The following is a 21,360-nucleotide window of genomic DNA, read 5'->3' as shown; positions in this document are numbered from 1 at the left end:
AGAATGAAGTAATTTAATAGTTGAGTTTATAATTCAATTGAAGCTAGGCCACCATGGAAAATCTGGAAGCACTCGACAGCTACTTCGTCCTAGTATGGGACTCCTTTGATAATAGAATGAAGTGCTTATTTGTTTTCATGTGTACTACGTGATTAATCATAATTTTTGACACCTAGTCATTTCTCGCAAAGTTTGAAATAAATAAGACATTTAAATTCACATGGTGTTGTTTACTTGTATCTTCCCATTGTTATTTAAGACTGCCATTGATTAGTCTCTTGTTAGCATATGTGCATCCTTTAGGAAGATACAAGTAAACAACACCACGTGAATTTAAACTTCACCTCATTGCACAAGCAAGTGGTTATCATGACTCAGTAGATAAGTGGATAACGCGATGGCGTTTGAAGCGAGAGGTACTGGATTCGAGTCTCAGAGTGAACATCAACTCTGAGATGCTGGTACATCCATCTGAAGAGTCCAAAATAGGACGAAACGCGCATCTTGGATTCCACTGCTAGCCACTATCCACCTTTGCTTATAATTAAACCATTTGTTAAATCGACTTTATTGGTACATTTGATAAAACAGGACACACATAATCTCCATTTCTAGTATCCTGTAGAGTGTTTTGACTGTATATCATAATAAAACACAATGCTATTAGGTATCTTTCATCTTAAATGATGTTATTGCAATGAAATTTTAAGCAGAATGTTTCCATTCCTGAATTCACTCTCTGTTAAGTAGAGTATATTTGAGCCTATAGTATATATTCAGACAACATAATTAAATGCAATTTATTAGAGCTATATGATATATTAGAGAAATACATTTTGAACTACATTTGATGCTGACCACATTAGTTTTAATAGATATATATAGATATATATTGAACATCATGTACTAAACTACTGAAGAGTAAAGCTGTATATTTTTTAATGTTGATTTACTGTCAAATTACATGGATGGTACATTAAAGTCTCTGTGACTTGTCAGACATGTCTAATATTCTGTTTTGCTTGATTTCGGTGATGTTAGGAATGCTGAATGATAACTAATACATGTTAATACAAAATTCTTTTGGAGAAGCTACGCTGGTCAAGTTACCGAGCATCACCAATAAAAAAATGATTCATGCTTGAGAACATTTTATGGCAAAGAAAACCTATGCGACTAAAACTAATTTGTGTAATTTGTATAATTAAACATTGAACAAGTCTTGAGATGGTTGAGAAGATTTGTAGCTCACGTGGATGATTTTGATGTAGGTTTGTTCTCGGAGCTGGATGGTTTGGTCGTAGAGCTTTTATCGTCCTTCTGAACGACACCATCAGCACAAACTTCGGGTAGAAGTGAAGTGTTGGAATTTCTCCACATGTGATTCACAGCTTGTCCTGTGCACCGTGATGTTGATTCGTTCTTAGTGACCTTAAATCTGTCATTGTGTATTTCTTTGTTTTGGTTGTATCTCCTATTGGTTTGATTCAACAAGTCTCTTTTAGGCGCCATGTTAACTTAGTTTAAAATATAGTTTCATACAAAAATTTGTACACTTTTTAAGGACAAACCATTTAGTTCATAATTCTTGAAGGTTTGTGTTTTCCCCTCATCGATACTTAGATTTTAATTTAGACCAGCCCCTGTTGACTCAGTGCTGTATGAGTTTGTGGCCTGATGTTGTGTATAGTTACAAGAGTAACAGATTTTTTTTAATTTTGGTAACCAGTGCAATTCGAGATATATATATATCTTTCCATTTAAGACTTAGTAGCTGGATGAACTTGTTCCCAGTATTTATGTTCATAGTGAGATTCGTATCCAATAAACATCACTTCAACGTCAACACGTTGTCTATTAAGCTACTAAAGCGGAATAGTCACTAATTTGTTCATCAAGCATGATATTTCTTATTTGAAATGGTCATTATTTTCCCGTTGTTGATATTGTAGACTGATATTTGATAAACTAACAAATATTAAAGGAGGACAGCGTAAAAACACTGTTGGATGCCGGCTCAGTAGTCTATCGGTTAGGTGCTCTGGAGCGAGACCGGTAGGTCTTTGGTTCGAATCTCGCGAGATGGGATCGTGGATGCACACAGCTGAGGAGTCCCACAATAGGACGAAACGGCCGACCAGTGTTTCCAGGTTTTTCATGGTAGTCTAGCTTCAATTGACTCATGATCTCAACTATATAACATTAGTGAAAACATAAATAAACAATAATAATGGTTATGCACAGTCGACACAAGTCTGTGGGTCTCCACTAACTAGATTTCACTGATTTAAACAATAAGTGCTGTTTGCGTAAACAGAAGTATACAATCGTAGGGTACTTAGAGGTGTGACAAGGGAGTAATTTATAACAATCTAAATCTGTTTGCTTTAAGTGATTGAAAATTTTACGAGTTATTCCATTTATTTATTTATTTGAACACATAAATACTGGTACAAAGGAACACCAAATACATACACGCCACATAGTACACTTGATTTGTGTGTGGGCTATAATATTGCTCGGGTGCACAGACCAAAATACGTGGTTTTCTTAGACGGCCGCACCTGAAGCCTTCGATCTAATGAACTGATGCACAATGAATTGGAGCAACGTTAGGAGATGTAGTCTCATGGTAGGCGGTGACCGATAATTGGTTCATACGCCATTTATTCAATCAAAATCCTAGAGTTCATATGAACCATTGGTTTGGAATCGGGGTTTTTCAACTCCCCCTCTATCCACCAACCTGATTAAAGCGTTGGAAATTCACTTTTCGTCCTCTCAATTTCGTAAACAACACTCCCGCCGCGAGAAGGCAGTAAGTAGGACTTCTCTGGTAGGGGCTTTATACGCATGGCCATGTGAGAGAGTTCGGGGAGGGAAAGCTGACTCTCACCACTCTCTTCCATACCAGGACATTTGGGGTTATTCATGAATTTCTCGATCAATATTCATTGTGTAGTTTTATTCAACCATGAAATCTATAGTGATTTTGACAAAAATAACAAAGTCAAATCCAGGATGAAAGATGGATGTTTATTGATTGATGTTAAGCAATCACATCATTGCATGCCGGCTCAGTGGTGTAAAGGTTAGGCATTCGCACGCGAGACAGATAGGTCCTGGATTTGAATCCCACGCGTAGGATCATAGATGCTCACCACTGAGGAGTCCCATACTAGGACGAAACCATCGTTCATTTCTTCCAGGCTTTCCATTGTCGTCTAGCCTTAACTGACTCATTAAATGAACTATCAAATCCATATAAATTATATACTCTGCCATGGACGACGAAATAATAAAAACATTATATTATTGGTTAATACAAATGTCTGTTTATGAATTAGATCATTAATGAATGATACACGATACCTAGAAAACTTTAAACTGGGACATTGAATTATATTAACAACATCATCGAATTTATTGTTTAACAACAAATGTGGGGGGGGATCTCGGTTACAGTTATCCGAATGAAAACGGTGAAAAGTGTAGACAAACTAATTCGGTGTCTATAAATTACCCTAAAACGAAATCGCTCTTACAAAATGGTGTGAATTTTTGACAGATGTTTACATATCTATTTGTAAATACACACTACTTATATGAAATTCTATCAAAGTTATATATCATCATATCAAGAGGTCTATATACTATTCAATAAGAAAAACACAAAAGTTTATATAGTTGAGATCATGAATCAATTAAAGCTAGATCACCATGGAAAACCTGGAAACACTGGACGGCCATTTCGTCCTATTATGGGACTCCTCAGTAGTGCGCAATCGCTATATAAAAATACTAAAATCTCCACAAAACCCCCTTCTAATAAAAAACCCAAAAAAATTGGATTCAGTATAACCAAGTTTCACAATACCGCTTATCCATTCATCATATTACTTATAAAGATAGTTTCTGGGTTCAATTCTTATACGGTATTGTACAAGTTTTTTTTGTTTATTTTGTTTTAAGGAGCATTTAACTTCAAAGAAAAAGTTGGCTAGAAACTCTTGATCTTCATAGAATCTCCATCTAATATCAATAAATGACGAAGTTTATCATGAATTAAAAAAATCCTGAAGTTTATGCTGATGATGTCGCTCAGAAGGACGATGAAAGCTCCACGACCTAACCATACAGCTCAGACAACAAACCTACATCAAAATCATCCACGTGAGCTACAAATCTTCTTCACCGTTATGTTATAATTTTCCCAATATGACACTTATCTTTCCCATATTACTAAACTATCTTAAAGAGTAAATTTACGGTAAGACTATTAGTTCGAAATTTATTTGCCAAATCTATTACATTGAAGCTAGATCACCAAAGGCCAAAGAACACATTACGCTGGGAAATAGAAGCAGATATGAAAAGGATGAATAACAACTGGAAAGAACTGGAAAGGAAGGCTCAGGACAGAGTTGGATGGAGAATGCTGTTGAGCGGCCTATGCTCCTCGACGAGGGGTAACAGGCGTAAGTAAGTAAGTAAATCTATTACATAGTTCTAATAAATTTCATCATACTACACTTTTTCAATTTATCATAGAGACTAATTTTTTTTTCTAATATACTGCTTAATTCAAGTGTGACTTGTAATGAGATCAGAATGAAATGTCTATCTACTGGTTTTTTTGTGACATGTGTATTCTAAAACATTTCCGACAACAACAACAACAACAGCATCATTCGTGTTAATAATAATAAGCTCTATAGTTTAACGAGTAACTGTTTGTAAATTAAATTCACTTAGCATTGTATGTTTGAATCTTCCCATTGATGTTTAGGACTGCAACTGGTGAGTCTCTTATTAGCATATAGCCTTAATTCACAAGCAAGTGGCTATCAGGAATCAGTAGATAAGTGGATAACGCGTTGGCGTTTGAAGCGTAAAGTACTGGGTTCGAGTCCCAGAATGAACATCAACTCTGAGATGCAGGTACATCCGGCTGGCGAGTCCCATATAGGACGAAACGTGCTTCCTGGATTCCACTGGTAGCCACTATCCATGTTTGCTTACAATGCTTGTGAAACAAGGCTATATCGAGGCAATACACACATTATGCATATATGCCAATTAGAGACTGACCAGTTGCAGTTCTAAACATCAATGGGAATATTCAAACAAGTAATACTAAGTAAATTTAAACTTCACCCCATTGCACAAGCAGGTGGCTATCAGGACTCAGTAGCTAAGTGGATAACGCGATGGCATTTGAAGCGAAAGGTACTGGGTTCAAGTCTCAGAGTGAACATCAACTCTGAGATGCAGGTACATCCAGCTGACGAATCTAAAATAGGACGAAACGCGCATCCTGGATTCCACCACTAGCCACTATCCATGTTTGTAAATTAGTTTGCTTGGGGATAATTCGGTAACGATTTTGTTTTACATTTACATTGTGTAATTGGTAACCAACTTGTAGATTTATTATTAAATACTCTCTAAAATATTAAATAAAACTATCTATCTGAAGGACTAAACAGATTAGGTGTAATACATAAATGAAGTTAGATGTGAATGAGTATAGAATAACTTCCTCTGGTGCTTCATTCAGATCCTTGAATTTACAAAAACAGAGTCATTATGAATCGAATGGTATGCCAAACTTGATTGATACCCTATCGTGTCAGATTTGTTGTCATGATGGGGTTTCATTTAAAACCGTTTGATAATGACAGTTAAAGAGATAGCGGAATATAATGCTAATGATGTGACATAGATTTTATCTGACAAATGGTTACTAAATTTAAGTTACATGCATCGAAATAATTTTGATGAAGTATATATTATTCCATTCTGGATGGAATTAAAAATGAAGGCCCAAGACATAGTGGGTTGGAGAATGCTGGTAGGTGGCCTATGCTCCATTGGGAGTAACAGGCATAAGTATGTAAGTAAGTAAGTAAGTAAGTAAGTAATATATATTATTACCTTAACAACAATTTATTAAACCCAGGTTAAAGAAAAGATTGTCTAAATGATTTTTTTTTAAAAATTACCATAATAAACATCAACCATTGATGCTGGTCCATTAGGCCAATGAACAATTTCACGTAGTCCACAATAAATCCCAACAGATGTATGTACAACTGGATTATCAGACGAACATATTGTTGTTTTGTCATTATGTAAATCAATATCAGCAGCAATAGAGTTATTGATGATAGTATTTTCAATGGATGGAATAAGAACATTGTTGACATTTTGAAAAGCATTCAATCTAGATGATAATACAGGATCCAATAATAGGAAACTAGTTATAATACAGAGATTCATATTCATAACTATTCCATATGACATTTAAGTTAGTTTGATAAAGAGCACATTCTTCGTCTTCTTCTTCCTCCTCTTCTTCTTCTTCGTTACAGATTGAATCAGAATTCTACTTAGATGTGAATGAAAGAAACCTCCCCCCCAAAAAACAAGCAAACAAATAATCACTTAACTGTATTTCAATTTTTTAACCCTTTTACATATTCTTGTGGTTAAGGTATCTATTCTATCCACGAAACATTGTGTAGTACATATTGATTAGTTATTTTGTAGGGAAGACACGTCAACATCAAGGTTATATAGTAATACGTCTAAGAAATTTCCATGTATCTATATGCTTTAGGTTAAAAATGACAATGTGGCAATGTGGCTGGGGTAATACCCTGTATATATAAACTGATGTTTGCTGTCAAAATGTATATTCAATATAAAATTAAACTGAAAGGTAGTTTTAGGTGTTTATTTTAATACTTCACTACAAACTGACACCTTTAGTATGTATGGTAGAATGAACAAAAAAAAACAAACTAATTTCTATGTTTCGTCATGTGTTACTAGATCATAAGGACATGAAGAACAACATTATAAATAGTAGATTATAATTGGTTCATTCTAATCTTTAACTGAATAGAAGTTTCAATAGAATAATACTTGGTAGCATCTTGATTGAATGAAGGTAAAATTTATGAAAACAGTTTATCTCTTTGATCAATTTAGATAAGAAAGGGTTTTGTGGAGATTTTCATAGTTGAAATCATGAGTCAATTGAAGCTAGACCACCAGGGAAAGCCTGGAAGCACTGAACGGCCGTTTTGTCCTATTGTGGGACTCCTGAACAGTGTGCATCCACGATCCTGCACTCGCGAGATTCGAAACCAGGACCTACCAGTCTCGCGTTAGACCACTTAATCGATGGACCACTGAGTCGGCATCCAACGGTGTTAATGTCTAGATAACACAATGAGAAGATAAAGTTTATGGTAAATATGTGAAGAGATATATGACACTAGTTTCAATCATTCTCATTCTGTCACTGTATTATCGAAAAATTTACTTGAAGTTCAGGATATCATATTTTAGATTTATATGTATGAACAATCAAAAGATTACTACCAGCCAGGTTACAGAATCAGTTATAGAGTTATTTTTAGCAGATAAAAATGGACAGGTTAAACTAAAACGTAAGAACATGATCTTTTAATGATTACTTACGTATAAGAAGAACAAGAGTCCCACATTATTAACTTTGAGCCAGACCATTCGCGTCCCGACTGTTGCTTCTACCTTGATGTGGTGGTCAGGCTTACCTATCATGATGAACCACTCAAGCTATACTGACCAAAACAATCGTTCCTCAAGGTCCTACCATACCAGACAGGTCGGTTGAAGAGCGGTAAGACTAAAAGCAGCAAACCCAAGGTCCGTAGGCGAAGTCGTACTGCTGACTATACAAAGGTGTGACGGCAATAAAGTGTTTCCTTCAAACAACCAACATAACAGCGATCCTGCCTTCCCACGAAGGAAGGGTAGAGTTAGAAAAGGTCGATCCTAAAAATGCATATCTCACTTAATCATATGGATTTCTGCTTCCGGCGGTAAGGTCCTAGCAAGTATGGAGCTAACATAAAAACCACTCACAAAAAGGTCGTATGTGACCAACCTCAAGCTGTTGTCCCCTGGGCATTGAGATCACGTTCTTGGGTCCCTAAGACCACCTTTAACCTGATTTCCTTTTCAGGTACCTCTAGAAGAATTTAAAACAATTAGTCCCTTTGATAAATTTCGATAATGCAATGAGAAGACGAAGTTTATCAGAATTATGTGATATATTAGCGCAATACATTTCGAACAATCTGATCACACATATACTTGTTAAGACATTTTTATATGAAAATTAAGAGGTCAACTAGACAGGTTAAGGTAAGAAAATAAATAAAGTACACAAAAACAATGTGATGACTACTCTGGATAATAAATAAGCATTACCAGGGTAGGTTAAGGGTAAGAACAAATTGTTTTTGAACACATAAAGGGGGTTTCAATTTCCGTATAGCTAAGGCTTCAATAAACCTTAGTATACGTCCTTGAAGGCTTTTGTACAACACTACAAATGCTGATTTGATGTCAACCTTATGACCAGTTTCAACTAAATGTTTCGCAATAGAGGAAGATGTTTGTCTATCCTGTGATCTTATTTGACCATTCGAATTCATTTGGTTCTGTAGCCATTTAGGTATGTGTTCCGCCACCCTTATTTGCAAATCACGATTGCTCCTCCCTATGTACGTGTTTCCGCACATACATGTAAATTGGTATACACAATGGGATGTGACACAATCGCTTATGTGCTGTCTAGGTTTCTGGTGAAACATCGACCTTGTCTTTTCAATGATGACAAGTTGAGCTGCATAGAATGTCCTGTTTATGGCTAATTTTAGTCTCCGTCTCAACATGAGACTATTTGAGTCACTCCTAAATGGTAATGTAATATAAACTCGCTTTTTGGGTGCCAGAAGCGTCATAGGTCTAATCGTATTGCAACCCTTCCAGCGGTTTATGAACTTAAATGAATAACCATTATTCATTAACGTATTAGTCAAAAGCCTCGTTTCTACTTCAATAGTATCACTAGTACAAATACGATTGATTCTATTGAATAAGCCCACGTTTGTAATGAATTGGGCAGTGACTATGGAAATTAAGGTATTGCCCCGTCCATGTCGGCTTTCTATATATAGAACGTTGGATGGAACCATCTCCTCTTCTACTGGTCAGTATATCTAGAAAAGGAAGTTGGTTGTCCTTCTCTTCTTCGCACGTAAGAGAAATATGCTTCTGACTTGTATTGAGTTCTTTTAACAAGCGGTTTACGTCTTCACATTTATCCCCTATGATTATGATATCATCAACGTATCGTCTATACAGACACATCTTTTGGATTGAGTTTTCAGTTAAATTTTCAACATACCCCATGAACACATCCGCCAGCAACGGTCCTAAAGGACTACCCATAGCTACGCCATCAATTTGTCGAAAGTGCTCACCTTGAAATGTGAATTTTACATTGTCAGTGCATAATAATAATAGATCTTTAAGAGTTTCAACAGGAAATGGCAATGGAAGATTATTAAGTGAAATATAGTCACATAAAATATCAATAGTTTTTCTCAGGGGTACATTTGTAAATAAAGTGTTCACATCAAAAGAACACATTGTCTTTGTTTTTATGTTCATATCCTTTAAGTATTTAATTAAATCAAATGAGTCAATCAAGGAATACTTACAAAATTGATGTCGGATAGGATTTAATACTAGGATAATAGGATTTAATATCGACATTGTTTCACAATTCTTTTAAGGATTTGAAATGCTGAGAAGTTAGTATGCTTCTCTGCTTCGGTCCAAGGGAGTGAAATTGATGCGCTATGTCCACTAATTTAGCTTTAAACCGATATTATTATACTTAAACCCGATAAAGGATCTGGTGTTGTAATTATGAATAAGTCCGATTACATAAATAAAATGGAATTGATTCTCAGTGATAAGAGCAAATTCATGGCTGATGTTGACTCTGATGGACTACATAAATTAGAAAAGAAAGTAAACTCCAATCTAACAAAATTGTTAAACATGAACGCTATAAACAAGGATGAGTTTCATTTATTAAAACCTATGGGTTCGGTGTATCCTCATTTATATGGATTGCCAAAAATACATAAGCCTAATATCCCTTTACGTCCAATCCTATCAATGTGTCGGTCACCTACACACAAACTAGCGAAATGGCTTACAAAAGTATTAAATCCTATCCGACATCAATTTTGTAAGTATTCCTTGATTGACTCATTTGATTTAATTAAATACTTAAAGGATATGAACATAAAAACAAAGACAATGTGTTCTTTTGATGTGAACACTTTATTTACAAATGTACCCCTGAGAAAAACTATTGATATTTTATGTGACTATATTTCACTTAATAATCTTCCATTGCCATTTCCTGTTGAAACTCTTAAAGATCTATTATTATTATGCACTGACAATGTAAAATTCACATTTCAAGGTGAGCACTTTCGACAAATTGATGGCGTAGCTATGGGTAGTCCTTTAGGACCGTTGCTGGCGGATGTGTTCATGGGGTATGTTGAAAATTTAACTGAAAACTCAATCCAAAAGATGTGTCTGTATAGACGATACGTTGATGATATCATAATCATAGGGGAGAAATGTGAAGATGTAAACCGCTTGTTAAAAGAACTCAATACAAGTCAGAAGCATATTTCTCTTACGTGCGAAGAAGAGAAGAACAACCAACTTCCTTTTCTAGATATACTGATCAGTAGAAGAGGAGATGGTTCCATCCAACGTTCTATATATAGAAAGCCGACATGGACGGGGCAATACCTTAATTTCCATAGTCACTGCCCAATTCATTACAAACGTGGTTTAATTAAGGGCTTATTCAATAGAATCAATCGTATTTGTACTAGTGATACTATTGAAGTAGAAACGAGACTTTTGACTAATACGTTAATGAATAATGGTTATTCATTTAAGTTCATAAACCTCTGGAAGGGTTGCAATACGATTAGACCTATGACGCTTCTGGCACCCAAAAAGCGAGTTTATATTACATTACCATTTAGGAGTGACTCTAATAGTCTCATGTTGAGACGGAGACTAAAATTAGCCATAAACAGGACATTCTATGCAGCTCAACTTGTCATCATTGAAAAGACAAGGTCGATGTTTCACCAAAAACCTAGACGACACATAAGCGATTGTGTCACATCCCATTGTGTATACCAATTTACATGTATGTGCGGAAACACGTACATAGGGAGGAGCAATCGTGATTTGCAAATAAGGGTGGCGGAACACATACCTAAATGGCTACAGAACCAAATGAATTCGAATGGTCAAATAAGATCACAGGATAGACAAACATCTTCCTCTATTGCGAAACATTTAGTTGAAACTGGTCATAAGGTTGACATCAAATCAGCATTTGTAGTGTTGTACAAAAGCCTTCAAGGACGTATACTAAGGTTTATTGAAGCCTTAGCTATACGGAAATTGAAACCCCCTTTATGTGTTCAAAAACAATTTGTTCTTACCCTTAACCTACCCTGGTAATGCTTATTTATTATCCAGAGTAGTCATCACATTGTTTTTGTGTACTTTATTTATTTTCTTACCTTAACCTGTCTAGTTGACCTCTTAATTTTCATATAAAAATGTCTTAACAAGTATATGTGTGATCAGATTGTTCGAAATGTATTGCGCTAATATATCACATAATTCTGATAAACTTCGTCTTCTCATTGCATTATCGAGACCTCTAGAAGACCTTTCTCCCAACTATTCAATCAAGTCTTTCTGCCCGGGGAAAATATTTCAATCAATAGCGGAGAAATCTAATACTATTCTAGATTTCTTTAATATTTTTTTAACGTTTAAACAACTTACCTGTTTCTACGGTGTATGTGTTATTCGAAAAAATACTACGTGATTCATAGTATTTCACTTAATATTCAGCTGTTATCCATCACAATCTTAAAATGACATATAATAACCGCTGGATGCAGGCTCAGTGGTTTAGAGGTTAAGCGCGAGACTGATATGTCCTGCTTTCGAGTCTTGCGAGGCGGGATCGTGGATGTGCACTGTTGAGGAGTTTTACAATAGGACGAAACAGCCATCCAGTGTTTCCAGGTTTTCAATAGTTGTCTAGCTTTAATTGAATCATGATCTCAACTATTGAAACTTAGGACTATTTACTGTTGAATTCTTAATCGGGAAATAGTGGACAGATTCGTTTCATTGAAGTAATTATTATTTGTAACTAAATCTTCCATATATAAGATCATTCACTGTTTATAGATTACATGTATAGGTTTATAAAGCTTTATCTACTGATATAAAATCTAATCATCAAACTGAATTATTTTTTCATTTATCCATAATTTTGAGAAATGTAAAGACAAAATATCAAACAATGTCCTCACATTGAAGCGAAAGGTACTGGGTTCGAGTCTCAGAGTGAACATCAACTCTGAGATGCAGGTACATCCAACTGACAAATCCCAAATAGAACGAAACGCGCATCCTGGATTCTACTGCTAGCTACTCTCCATCTTTGCTTACAATATCTTCACAGTTTCCAATTTATTTCAAATAAACAATTAATCAATCAGTCAATCATTCTGATATGTGGAATATTTAGGTAATCCAGATCAGATAGTCGTAGATACAAATCAACATATTCTTGGTCGTGCGACTGATATCAAGGGTTAAATAACTTACTCAAATACTATGGAATCTTAATTACCATTCATGCATCTTTTTGGATGGTCGATAAACACCATCCATCAAACCATTCTAAATAACCTTTGAATCTACAGTTTGATGCTTCAGGTGTTCATTATTAGTTAATTTACATAATTTTAATGACGATGGTTCACAGAGTTACTTCCCAAGTATTTTCAGCTGTTGGAAAAGGGGTCAGGAGAAGTTCCTAATCATAAAACAACATATGTAGAAAATATAATTGACCATTGATATTTATCGGTATATCTCAAAGGTGCGAGAATCTAAGATAGCTTATATTGAATTGACTTACAAGTATATGGGTCTTTCAACCATATATATATGAAGAGCCTTCTAAATGAAATGGTTGAAAAACATTCTTTCTCTGAATAAATTGCTTTATGATCTAATGGTTTTATTTAGATCACTTGAAAGAACGAAAGACCCTATTTATACGTATAACTCATGGATAAAATTATAGATAACTAATGCTTCTGTAATGTGAAGGAGGTCAAGGCATAGACTTCTTGGGATATCTGACTGGATTTTGTCAATGATGTCAAGCGATGAATTCGAAGCTAAACAACCTGTTTCCAACACATTTTGAAGAACTGATTATGTAATTTACTTATTTTGACCTTTTTTAACTCACAGGGGCAGGGGGTCTCGAATGCGAAGAGAGAGTGACTTCGATAGACGACCTAAATACCTATCTTTGCAAGGGAAGGTGAGTATGTAAACGCATATTGTAGCGCTCATTCTTAGCAACTTATCTTTCTATTGAGAGCATATACGAAAATGACTATATAATTATACTATGGGATTTGGCGCATTAAAGGTATTTCAATATTGCTTTGTGGTACATCACGAGCACTATCTCCCCTAAAAATTAGGTTCTTCTGAATGATGAGTGTTTTTTTATTGTCCATATTTCACTCTATAAATATCAAAGGCTACCCATTTTCTAGGAAGATGAATTTTAAAATGGACGGTCCTGTGAATAAATTTTACGATATAGTGGGTGTAATTAATGAATGGGATTTCATCTTATAGTTATTGGGACTCAAATGTGAAAATTTATTAATGCCTCATATCATTCGATCTTTGTAACTGATCCATCATTTCTTCCAGTAGGTAGGATATCAAAGAAATGAAGTTTTGAATTACATTCTTGTTCTACTGTAAGTTCAAACGATGGATAAGAATTATTAAGAAATTTGAGGATATCTTAAATAAATGAATGTGTCATCGACATATCTCCTATGCAAAAACAGTTCAGAAGAACAATGAAAGCTCCACGACCAAACCATCTAGCTCAGAGGACATTACTTCACCAAAATTATAAGTCACTTAACTGCAAAAACAATTTTCAGACGAGGATCAAACCGAATCCAATATTGTCCACTTAAGTATGTTTCTTTGTGAAAATCTTTACATATCTGGGCAGCATCATTGATGAACACGGTGGATCAGATGCAGATGTGAGGGTGAGGATCGGCAAAGCAAGAGCAGCATATTTACAACTGAACAACATCTGGAATTCAAAACAATTGTCAACCAACACCAAGGTCAGAATTTTCAATACGAATCTCAAGACAGTTCTACTGTATGGGGCGGATACGAGGAGAACTACTACATCCATCGTCAAGAGGGTACAGGTATTTATAAACAGTTGTTTACGCAAAAAAACTCAATATTCACTGGCCGAATACCATCAACAATAGCCTTCTGTGAGAGAGGACAAACCAGATTCCAGCGGAGGAATAAATCAGGAAGAAGCGCTGGGAGTGGATAGGACACACATTAAGGAAATCACCCAAGTGCGTCAAAAGGCAAGTCCCCACATGGGATCCTCCATGCCAAAGGAGAAGAGGAAGACCAAATAACACATTACGCCGGAAAATGGAGACAAACATTAGAAGGATGAACAACAATTGGGTAGAACTAGAAAGAAAGGCTCACGACAGAGTGAGTGGGTTGGAGAATTCAGGTCGGCGGCCTACGCTCCATTGGGAGTAACAGGCGTGAGTACGTAAGTAAGTAGGTAATGTATGTTTCTTAGAATTTGCGAATTGCGTTTTATTACTATTATGGAATTTCACATTTCATCTGTCATTCGATTCCTTTAATTCTAAGACTATTTTTTATGGATGCTTGTGTATTTTCGTTTATTTGTCAGTATATATGTGATGGTAAAACATTCTTTCTGAGAACCATGAGGGATAAGAAGCTTTACTATACATTACTCATTTTAAGACCACTTTATTCCCAAGTACTTTTTGTCAAAAGTTATATTACCCCCAGAAACAGCAATATGAATTTTTAGTGATTCGAAATAAAAAGAGTTTTACGATCCACTGTCTGTATAGGAAACTGGTTATTTTCAGTACATTTGATGAGAATTATTGAAATTCGAAAGATACTACCTACTATTAGTTAGTAGTGTACATATACACATATCATATTAACGATTATCACACAAGCAGTGATGCAGAGACTGAAATCCTCGATCCTATCAGTGATCAAAACAAAACTTTGGATTCGTTATGTGAACTACACATTCATATTCATCAAAAAGGACGAACTGGAATACACCTACAATCTGATCAACAACGTCTTCGATGACATAAAGTTCACAATGGAATAGGAGTCAAACAACAAACTATCATTCTTGGATGTATTAGTCACCAGAACTGATACAGAAAACTGAAGACTCAAGTATATTGAAAGCCGACCCACACAGATCAATTTCTCAATTACTCTAGCAACAACCCAAGAGCTCACAAAATCAACTGCGTACAAACGCTATTCAAGAGGGCGATGACACACTGTAACACACTTGCAGCGCGGAAATTGAAAGAACGGCTAAACAATCGATTTCATCAAAAAATATCAGTCAAACGCATCATTAGATACGAAATAAAGTACAGAAACCAACAAACGCATCATCCTACCATACATAAAAGGCGTATCAGAAACTACAACAAGATTGTCGAAGCCTTTTGGAATAGGTGTAGCACACAAACCAATAAAATCACTTCAATCAATCCTATGCAAACTAAAGAATGAAATGACAAAAGAAGGAAAACCTAACATCATCTACAAAATAAGTTGTCCCAACTGTCATAAACACTAAATCGAACAAAGTGGACGCCTTCTTCATCTTCGCCTGCATGAACATCAATAAGCAGTCAAACGCCATGACATGTCCTCTCTTATATCAATGCACGTGAACAACTGCGGACACATATCTGACTGGAAAAACGTTGAGATCTTGGACAGAGATAATTCTAAAACCACTAGGGAATTTTTGGAAGCTTAGCACTTATGTCAGTCAGCAATAAACAAGCTTATTGAAATCGATCCAACTTATCACCCAATCAAAAAAATTCCGGACAAATATATGACTAAGAATCAAATCAATGGGAGATACAATCAAAATAAAGAAGTAAATAATGATAGGTTAAATGTCAATAATAGTCAATCAAGATCGAGGTCTTTAGGACAAGCTGTGACCCGTATATGGAGAAATTCGGACACCTCACTTCTACCTGAATTTTGTGCTGATTATGTTGTTCTAGAATAGCAATGAAGGCTCCACGACCAAATCATATAGCTGAGAGAGTAAAATTTCTAAATCATCCACCTAAGCTACAAATCTTCACCATCTCAGGGACTTATAAGCTAAGTAAAATTTGAATTACGTGGTTTTTATTCGAATGTTATTTAGGCTTTGATCATTAAACTTTCGGGTTGGTTCACATTCACTTTTCTGGTTAGTACTTTTTTTTAGCAAAGTTGTTTTCTTTGTGATGGGGTTGCCAACCCTATGCCCAATCTTTCTCCTTTATCCAGGCTTCAAACCGGTAGTAACCCTACAAGTGTTATAAGGGGAGTTTTATATCCATTTAGTTACATTTAAATAGTCTTACACTAATTAAATGTATTCCAGATTCGATTACTAGTTTAAAACTTGGTCCACCAGGGTGTTTGGTACCTGAGTGATTGCGCTACAGGATTTGGCTGTACTGTTCATATCGTAGCGTTGAAGCCTATATAGTGTTTGGTACTCCTATAGGGCAGGATTGAGCTGTACTGATTGGGTTAGGCCTGGGCAATGTCTGGCTTCCCTGTTAAACGGGATTGAGTTGTACTGCTTGGGTTGCCGCGTGAAAGTCTAGATGGTGTCTGGTTCTCCTGAAAGCCAGTAAAAGATTACCCTGATCCATAAGGGTATATTAGATACTTGTGAATAATATAAGTTTAAAACTATAATTCTGAGGAGCTATGCTTCTTACTGATCTGTTTAGTTGGGAGTTTAGTTCAAAATGTAAGTTGATTATTATGATTTAATGTTAACTAGTGTTCCTAAGCACCTAGATTGTCTACCATTTGTCGCATTTTACATGCATTTAATAAATAATCAATGTCTAATTTGTCAAATTGATAAATGAATAGTTTTTAAATGTTTCAGTAAACATTACTGTTAGATACAAAAACATTGTTTGTATTGTACTCAGTCACATGTAAGTATTCAAATTGACTTGATTTGGTATTAGACATTACTTATAAACAATATTATCATATTATAAACAGTGTCGAGACATGACCAAAATAAAAACATATATATATATATATATATATATATATATATATATATATATAGATTATAAGCAAAGATGGATAGTGGCTAACAGTGGAATCCAGTGAATTAAGGCTATATCAAGGCAATACGCATAGTATGCACATATGCCAATTAGAGACTGACCAGTTGCAGTTCTAAACATCAATGGGAATATTCAAACAAGTAATACTAAGTGAATTTATATTTATAGATTATTATGATGAAATTTGATTTTCATAGTTGAAATGATGTGTGAATTTAAGCTAGACCACCATGGAAAACCTGGAAGCATTGGACGACCGTTTTGTTCTATTATGGGACTCCTCACTAGTGCGCACCCGGGAGATTCGAACCCAGGACCTACCAGTCTTACATCGGAGCACTTAACCTATAGACCACTGAGCCGGCATCCAACGGTACTAATGTCTAACTTTTTGATTTGTCCAAAAATTAATTAATTTTATCAACTTACTCTGAAAATATGAGATTAAATAATGTAATTTCTAACAACATATAAGATATCAGTAGTGTATCTATGATTGTAGGGAACAAGAACATAGGTACATACTTACTTACGCCTGTTACTCCCAATGAAACATAGGTCACCGACCAGAATTCTCCAACACACTCTATCATGCGTCTTCCCTTCTAGTTCTATCCAACTTTTGTTCATTCTTTTCATGTCTGTCTCTATTTCTCAGCGTAATGTGGTCTTTGGTTTTCCTCTTCTCCTTTGACCTTCAGGATTCCATGTGAGGGCTTGTCTTGTGACGCAATCAGGTTGTAGTATCAGTTTATATGTTAAGCCCATATAATTGGCTTCCCCGCTATCTCCAATACGCATTATCTTTCGCTTCGCTCTCGAGTTAGCTTCCCAGCCATCTCCACTATGCGTCATCTTTGCTTCGCTCGCTTACACTCGCTCATGTGCCCACAGCTTTCTGGTCTGCAGCGATTATCAATAAAAATGTAGTTGCCGCTTCCTTTTGCCTTCTGATTTTATACACCGTTAAGATTGGTATAATAACGGTTATCGAAATGAACTATTATCGAAGCACGGCAATACAAGGTGGTTTCCTCAAAATGTGCCCAATCCACTTCCAGCGCTTCTTCTTGATTTCTTCCTCCACTGGATGGAATCTGGTTTGTTCTCTCCCACAGTAGGTTGTTGCTGATAGTGTCTGGCCAACGGATCCGAATTTCCTTGCGTAGACAACTGTTAATAAATACTTGTATCTTCTGGATGATGGCTTTCGTAGTTCCCCGAGTTCCCGCAACATACAGTAGAACTGTCTTAACATTTGTATTGAAAATTCTGATCTTGATGTTGGTTGACAATTGTTTTGAGTTCCAGATGTTCTTCAATTGTAAATATGTTGCTCTTGCTTTGCCGATCCGTGCCCTCACATCTGCATCTGATCCACCGTGTTCATCGATGATGGTTGCCAGATATGTAAAGGTTTCCACATCCTCCAAAGCTTCTCCGTCAAGTGTGGTTCGACTGGTGCATGTTTTATTGTATCGGAGAATCTTGCTTTTCCCTTTGTTTATAATGAGACTTACTGCTACTGAGGCTGCTGCTACACTGGTCGTTTTCTCCTGCATTTGTTGTTGCGTGTGTGATAGAAGAGCCAGATCATCTGCGAAGTCTAAATCATCTAGCTGCATCCTAGCTATCCACTGTATCCCGTGCTCCCCTCCAGATGTTGACGTCTTCATGATCCAGTCGATCACCAGTAGAAAGAGAAAGGGTGGGAGTAAGCAACCTTGCCTTCAACAGGAAGTTACAGAATCTCTCAGTAAAATCTGAAAACCATACAGTAAATACTTCATTTACAAAAGTGCCGAACAATTCTCTCCGACTTCATTGTTCTTTCGTTCCCATACCAATGATTCACTGTTCTAGTTCTCTTTTCTTTGATCTTCCTAACTTTCTACCTCCAGGTATTTCACTTTTGATTGATTTCACATACTACTTATATTTATCGACATTAGTAGTATATATCACATGGTCATTAATAATGATAATAAAGCGTTTTTGTACCAGTTTTATTTATCTAAAGTGAATCAATTAGACAATTTTCGATTGTTTATATAATAAAATATCAGATCTACATTTATTAAATATTCTAATCTTAGAAATAATTATTATCTGGATCATTATTATTTGATCATCATCATTGGTGATCTTGAAAATGGTATCGTGTCAACCTGTCAAACGAGTGCACAAATGAATAAACCAGGGTTTATTTAATATATATATACAGCTCGAATCAGTAGTATAAACGTAGGGAATAGAAGTTGGTTTGCTACAACAAATGATCCAATAGATTAGTGTCTTTTTTATAACCGCTTCTATATTCAAAATAATGCTGATGTTTATAATATAAGGCTGTTTTGTTGACTTTAGTTGACATTTAAGTATAGTTCAGTATGTTTCAAAGAAGAACATTGACTAAGACATTGGAGGATATGAGTTATTCTATGCGATTAGTTCCCTTTATGAATATAAATAATGTCAGAACAAACATGGACCTAAAACAATATGAATTGCCAAGATAGTAAGAGACTTATTCCTGTCTCTTTTTGGATACAAAGATAAGGTTTGATTTATTTTTGTCTCAGTTACTTCGGTAAAATGAAGAGCGAGAGAAACAGTATTTCTTTGTCTGCTATTCATTTTGATAACTTGAGGAATGTCAATGGTATCATTGATGTCAAGTGAATGCCAAACTATTCTACTGTGAAGAACCCTTTCCCCTCATAGTCTCACTTTCTATTGAACATCCTTGGAAATGTGAACATGTAATTCATTCTTCCAATGTATATACTTTGACATGTACATGAGTTATATTTGGTTAGAAATGTCAACCAATTTCAATGTAAATCACCTACTTTTTTTCGAATTGATAATCTGAAAATATCAAATTTGATGGCAGAAAAGCTTGAATAGATATATGATGGCATTTTGTATCAGTTCATTAAGGTACCACTGGTCTTTTCTATAATATAAATACGCTGACAGAAATTTGGCTTATTTAGGTCATTAATAAGTCATAGAAATATATAACAAAGTTTTGACAAACTGTGTTTTCTCTTACATACCAACTAGTCAAAATGGCAGTTTGTTATTATTCTATACCAAAGTGTTTTGTTCAATATGGCTAAGTGATTGTGAATGGATAATTTTGGATCATAATTCGAACAAAGATTGAAAACTGTTATATCCCAAAGTGATTTATGAATGGTAACTTTTGAGGACTAATTATGGACTAATATAATATGTATATTTCCTATTATAAAATTGCTAAGTAACTACAGTATCCATAGTCGTATCCCTCTAATTGTAAGCTTTATTTTGACTCATAGACTGTTATTATACGATTTACCATTCCTGAGTTATCTCCAGTCTATTAACTACCATTCCCCCTATTCACAGCCACATTTGGCCAACTCTTGTACAAATGTTATTTTCTATTTTATGGTACGATGGGGTCAGTTTGATTGGTATATAAACCCAGTATGTTTGAGAATAATGATTCATATTGTAGAGGCTATTATTGGTGTTCTGGACCTAACTGGCTGGGTTACGTAGAGTGCAGGACTGATAAGTACTCAAGGCTACTCGTACGGATTTTCGTATATCATTGCTCTGATCGATAATTCACTCCTCTCTGATTGGCGGGAATCATCACATCTTTTATATTAAACAGGGCATTCACTCAATCGATATAATAAAAACAATTCAGTCGTTGGAAATTTCAGAATTAACTGTCTATTCAGAAATGATGTAAACTATATGTGTTATGTCCTCTTAAAAGAATGGTTTCATTCAAGAAGCTCATTACATATTTCTAGATGTTATCATCAGGAAATACTTTGTAAAGAATGACTTCATTCTAAAGTATGAATTTGTGTATTCTGTGAATGACTTAATATTTGTTGAACCAATTGGTCAACAGAATTCTGATTGTCCTAGTCATTCTGTTATTTGAGGTTAGTTGCTACATGAGTCATTAAAGTAAAAATCTGATTGTCCAGAGTTTTGGTCATTCTAAGTTAGAAAAATAAATTCTGTCATTGAATTGCTGCGTATATTGTTAAACATGTTAATGTTGCTGACACTCTGCATTGCCTCACCGAACGAC

The 21,360-nt window shown here is 35.3% G+C and overlaps 1 protein-coding gene across 1 annotated transcript in view; it reads right to left on the bottom strand.

Moving 5' to 3' along the window:
• Smp_154600 (acetylcholinesterase, putative) overlaps positions 1–6,306 on the bottom strand; it is a gene marked incomplete at both ends in the record, with an annotated part of 42,038 nt that extends 35,732 nt beyond the window's left edge. The window contains one exon of the mRNA XM_018791797.1: positions 6,006–6,306. Coding sequence (XP_018645024.1) covers positions 6,006–6,306 — 301 coding nt within the window. The remainder of the gene's footprint in view (positions 1–6,005) is intronic.
• Between the last annotated feature and the right edge of the window lie 15,054 nt (positions 6,307–21,360).

The sequence above is a fragment of the Schistosoma mansoni genome (genome assembly GCF_000237925.1).
Source record: "Schistosoma mansoni, WGS project CABG00000000 data, chromosome 1 unplaced supercontig 0071, strain Puerto Rico, whole genome shotgun sequence".
Classification (NCBI taxonomy): domain Eukaryota; kingdom Metazoa; phylum Platyhelminthes; class Trematoda; order Strigeidida; family Schistosomatidae; genus Schistosoma; species Schistosoma mansoni.
This window is presented reverse-complemented; position numbering and strand designations above follow the sequence as displayed.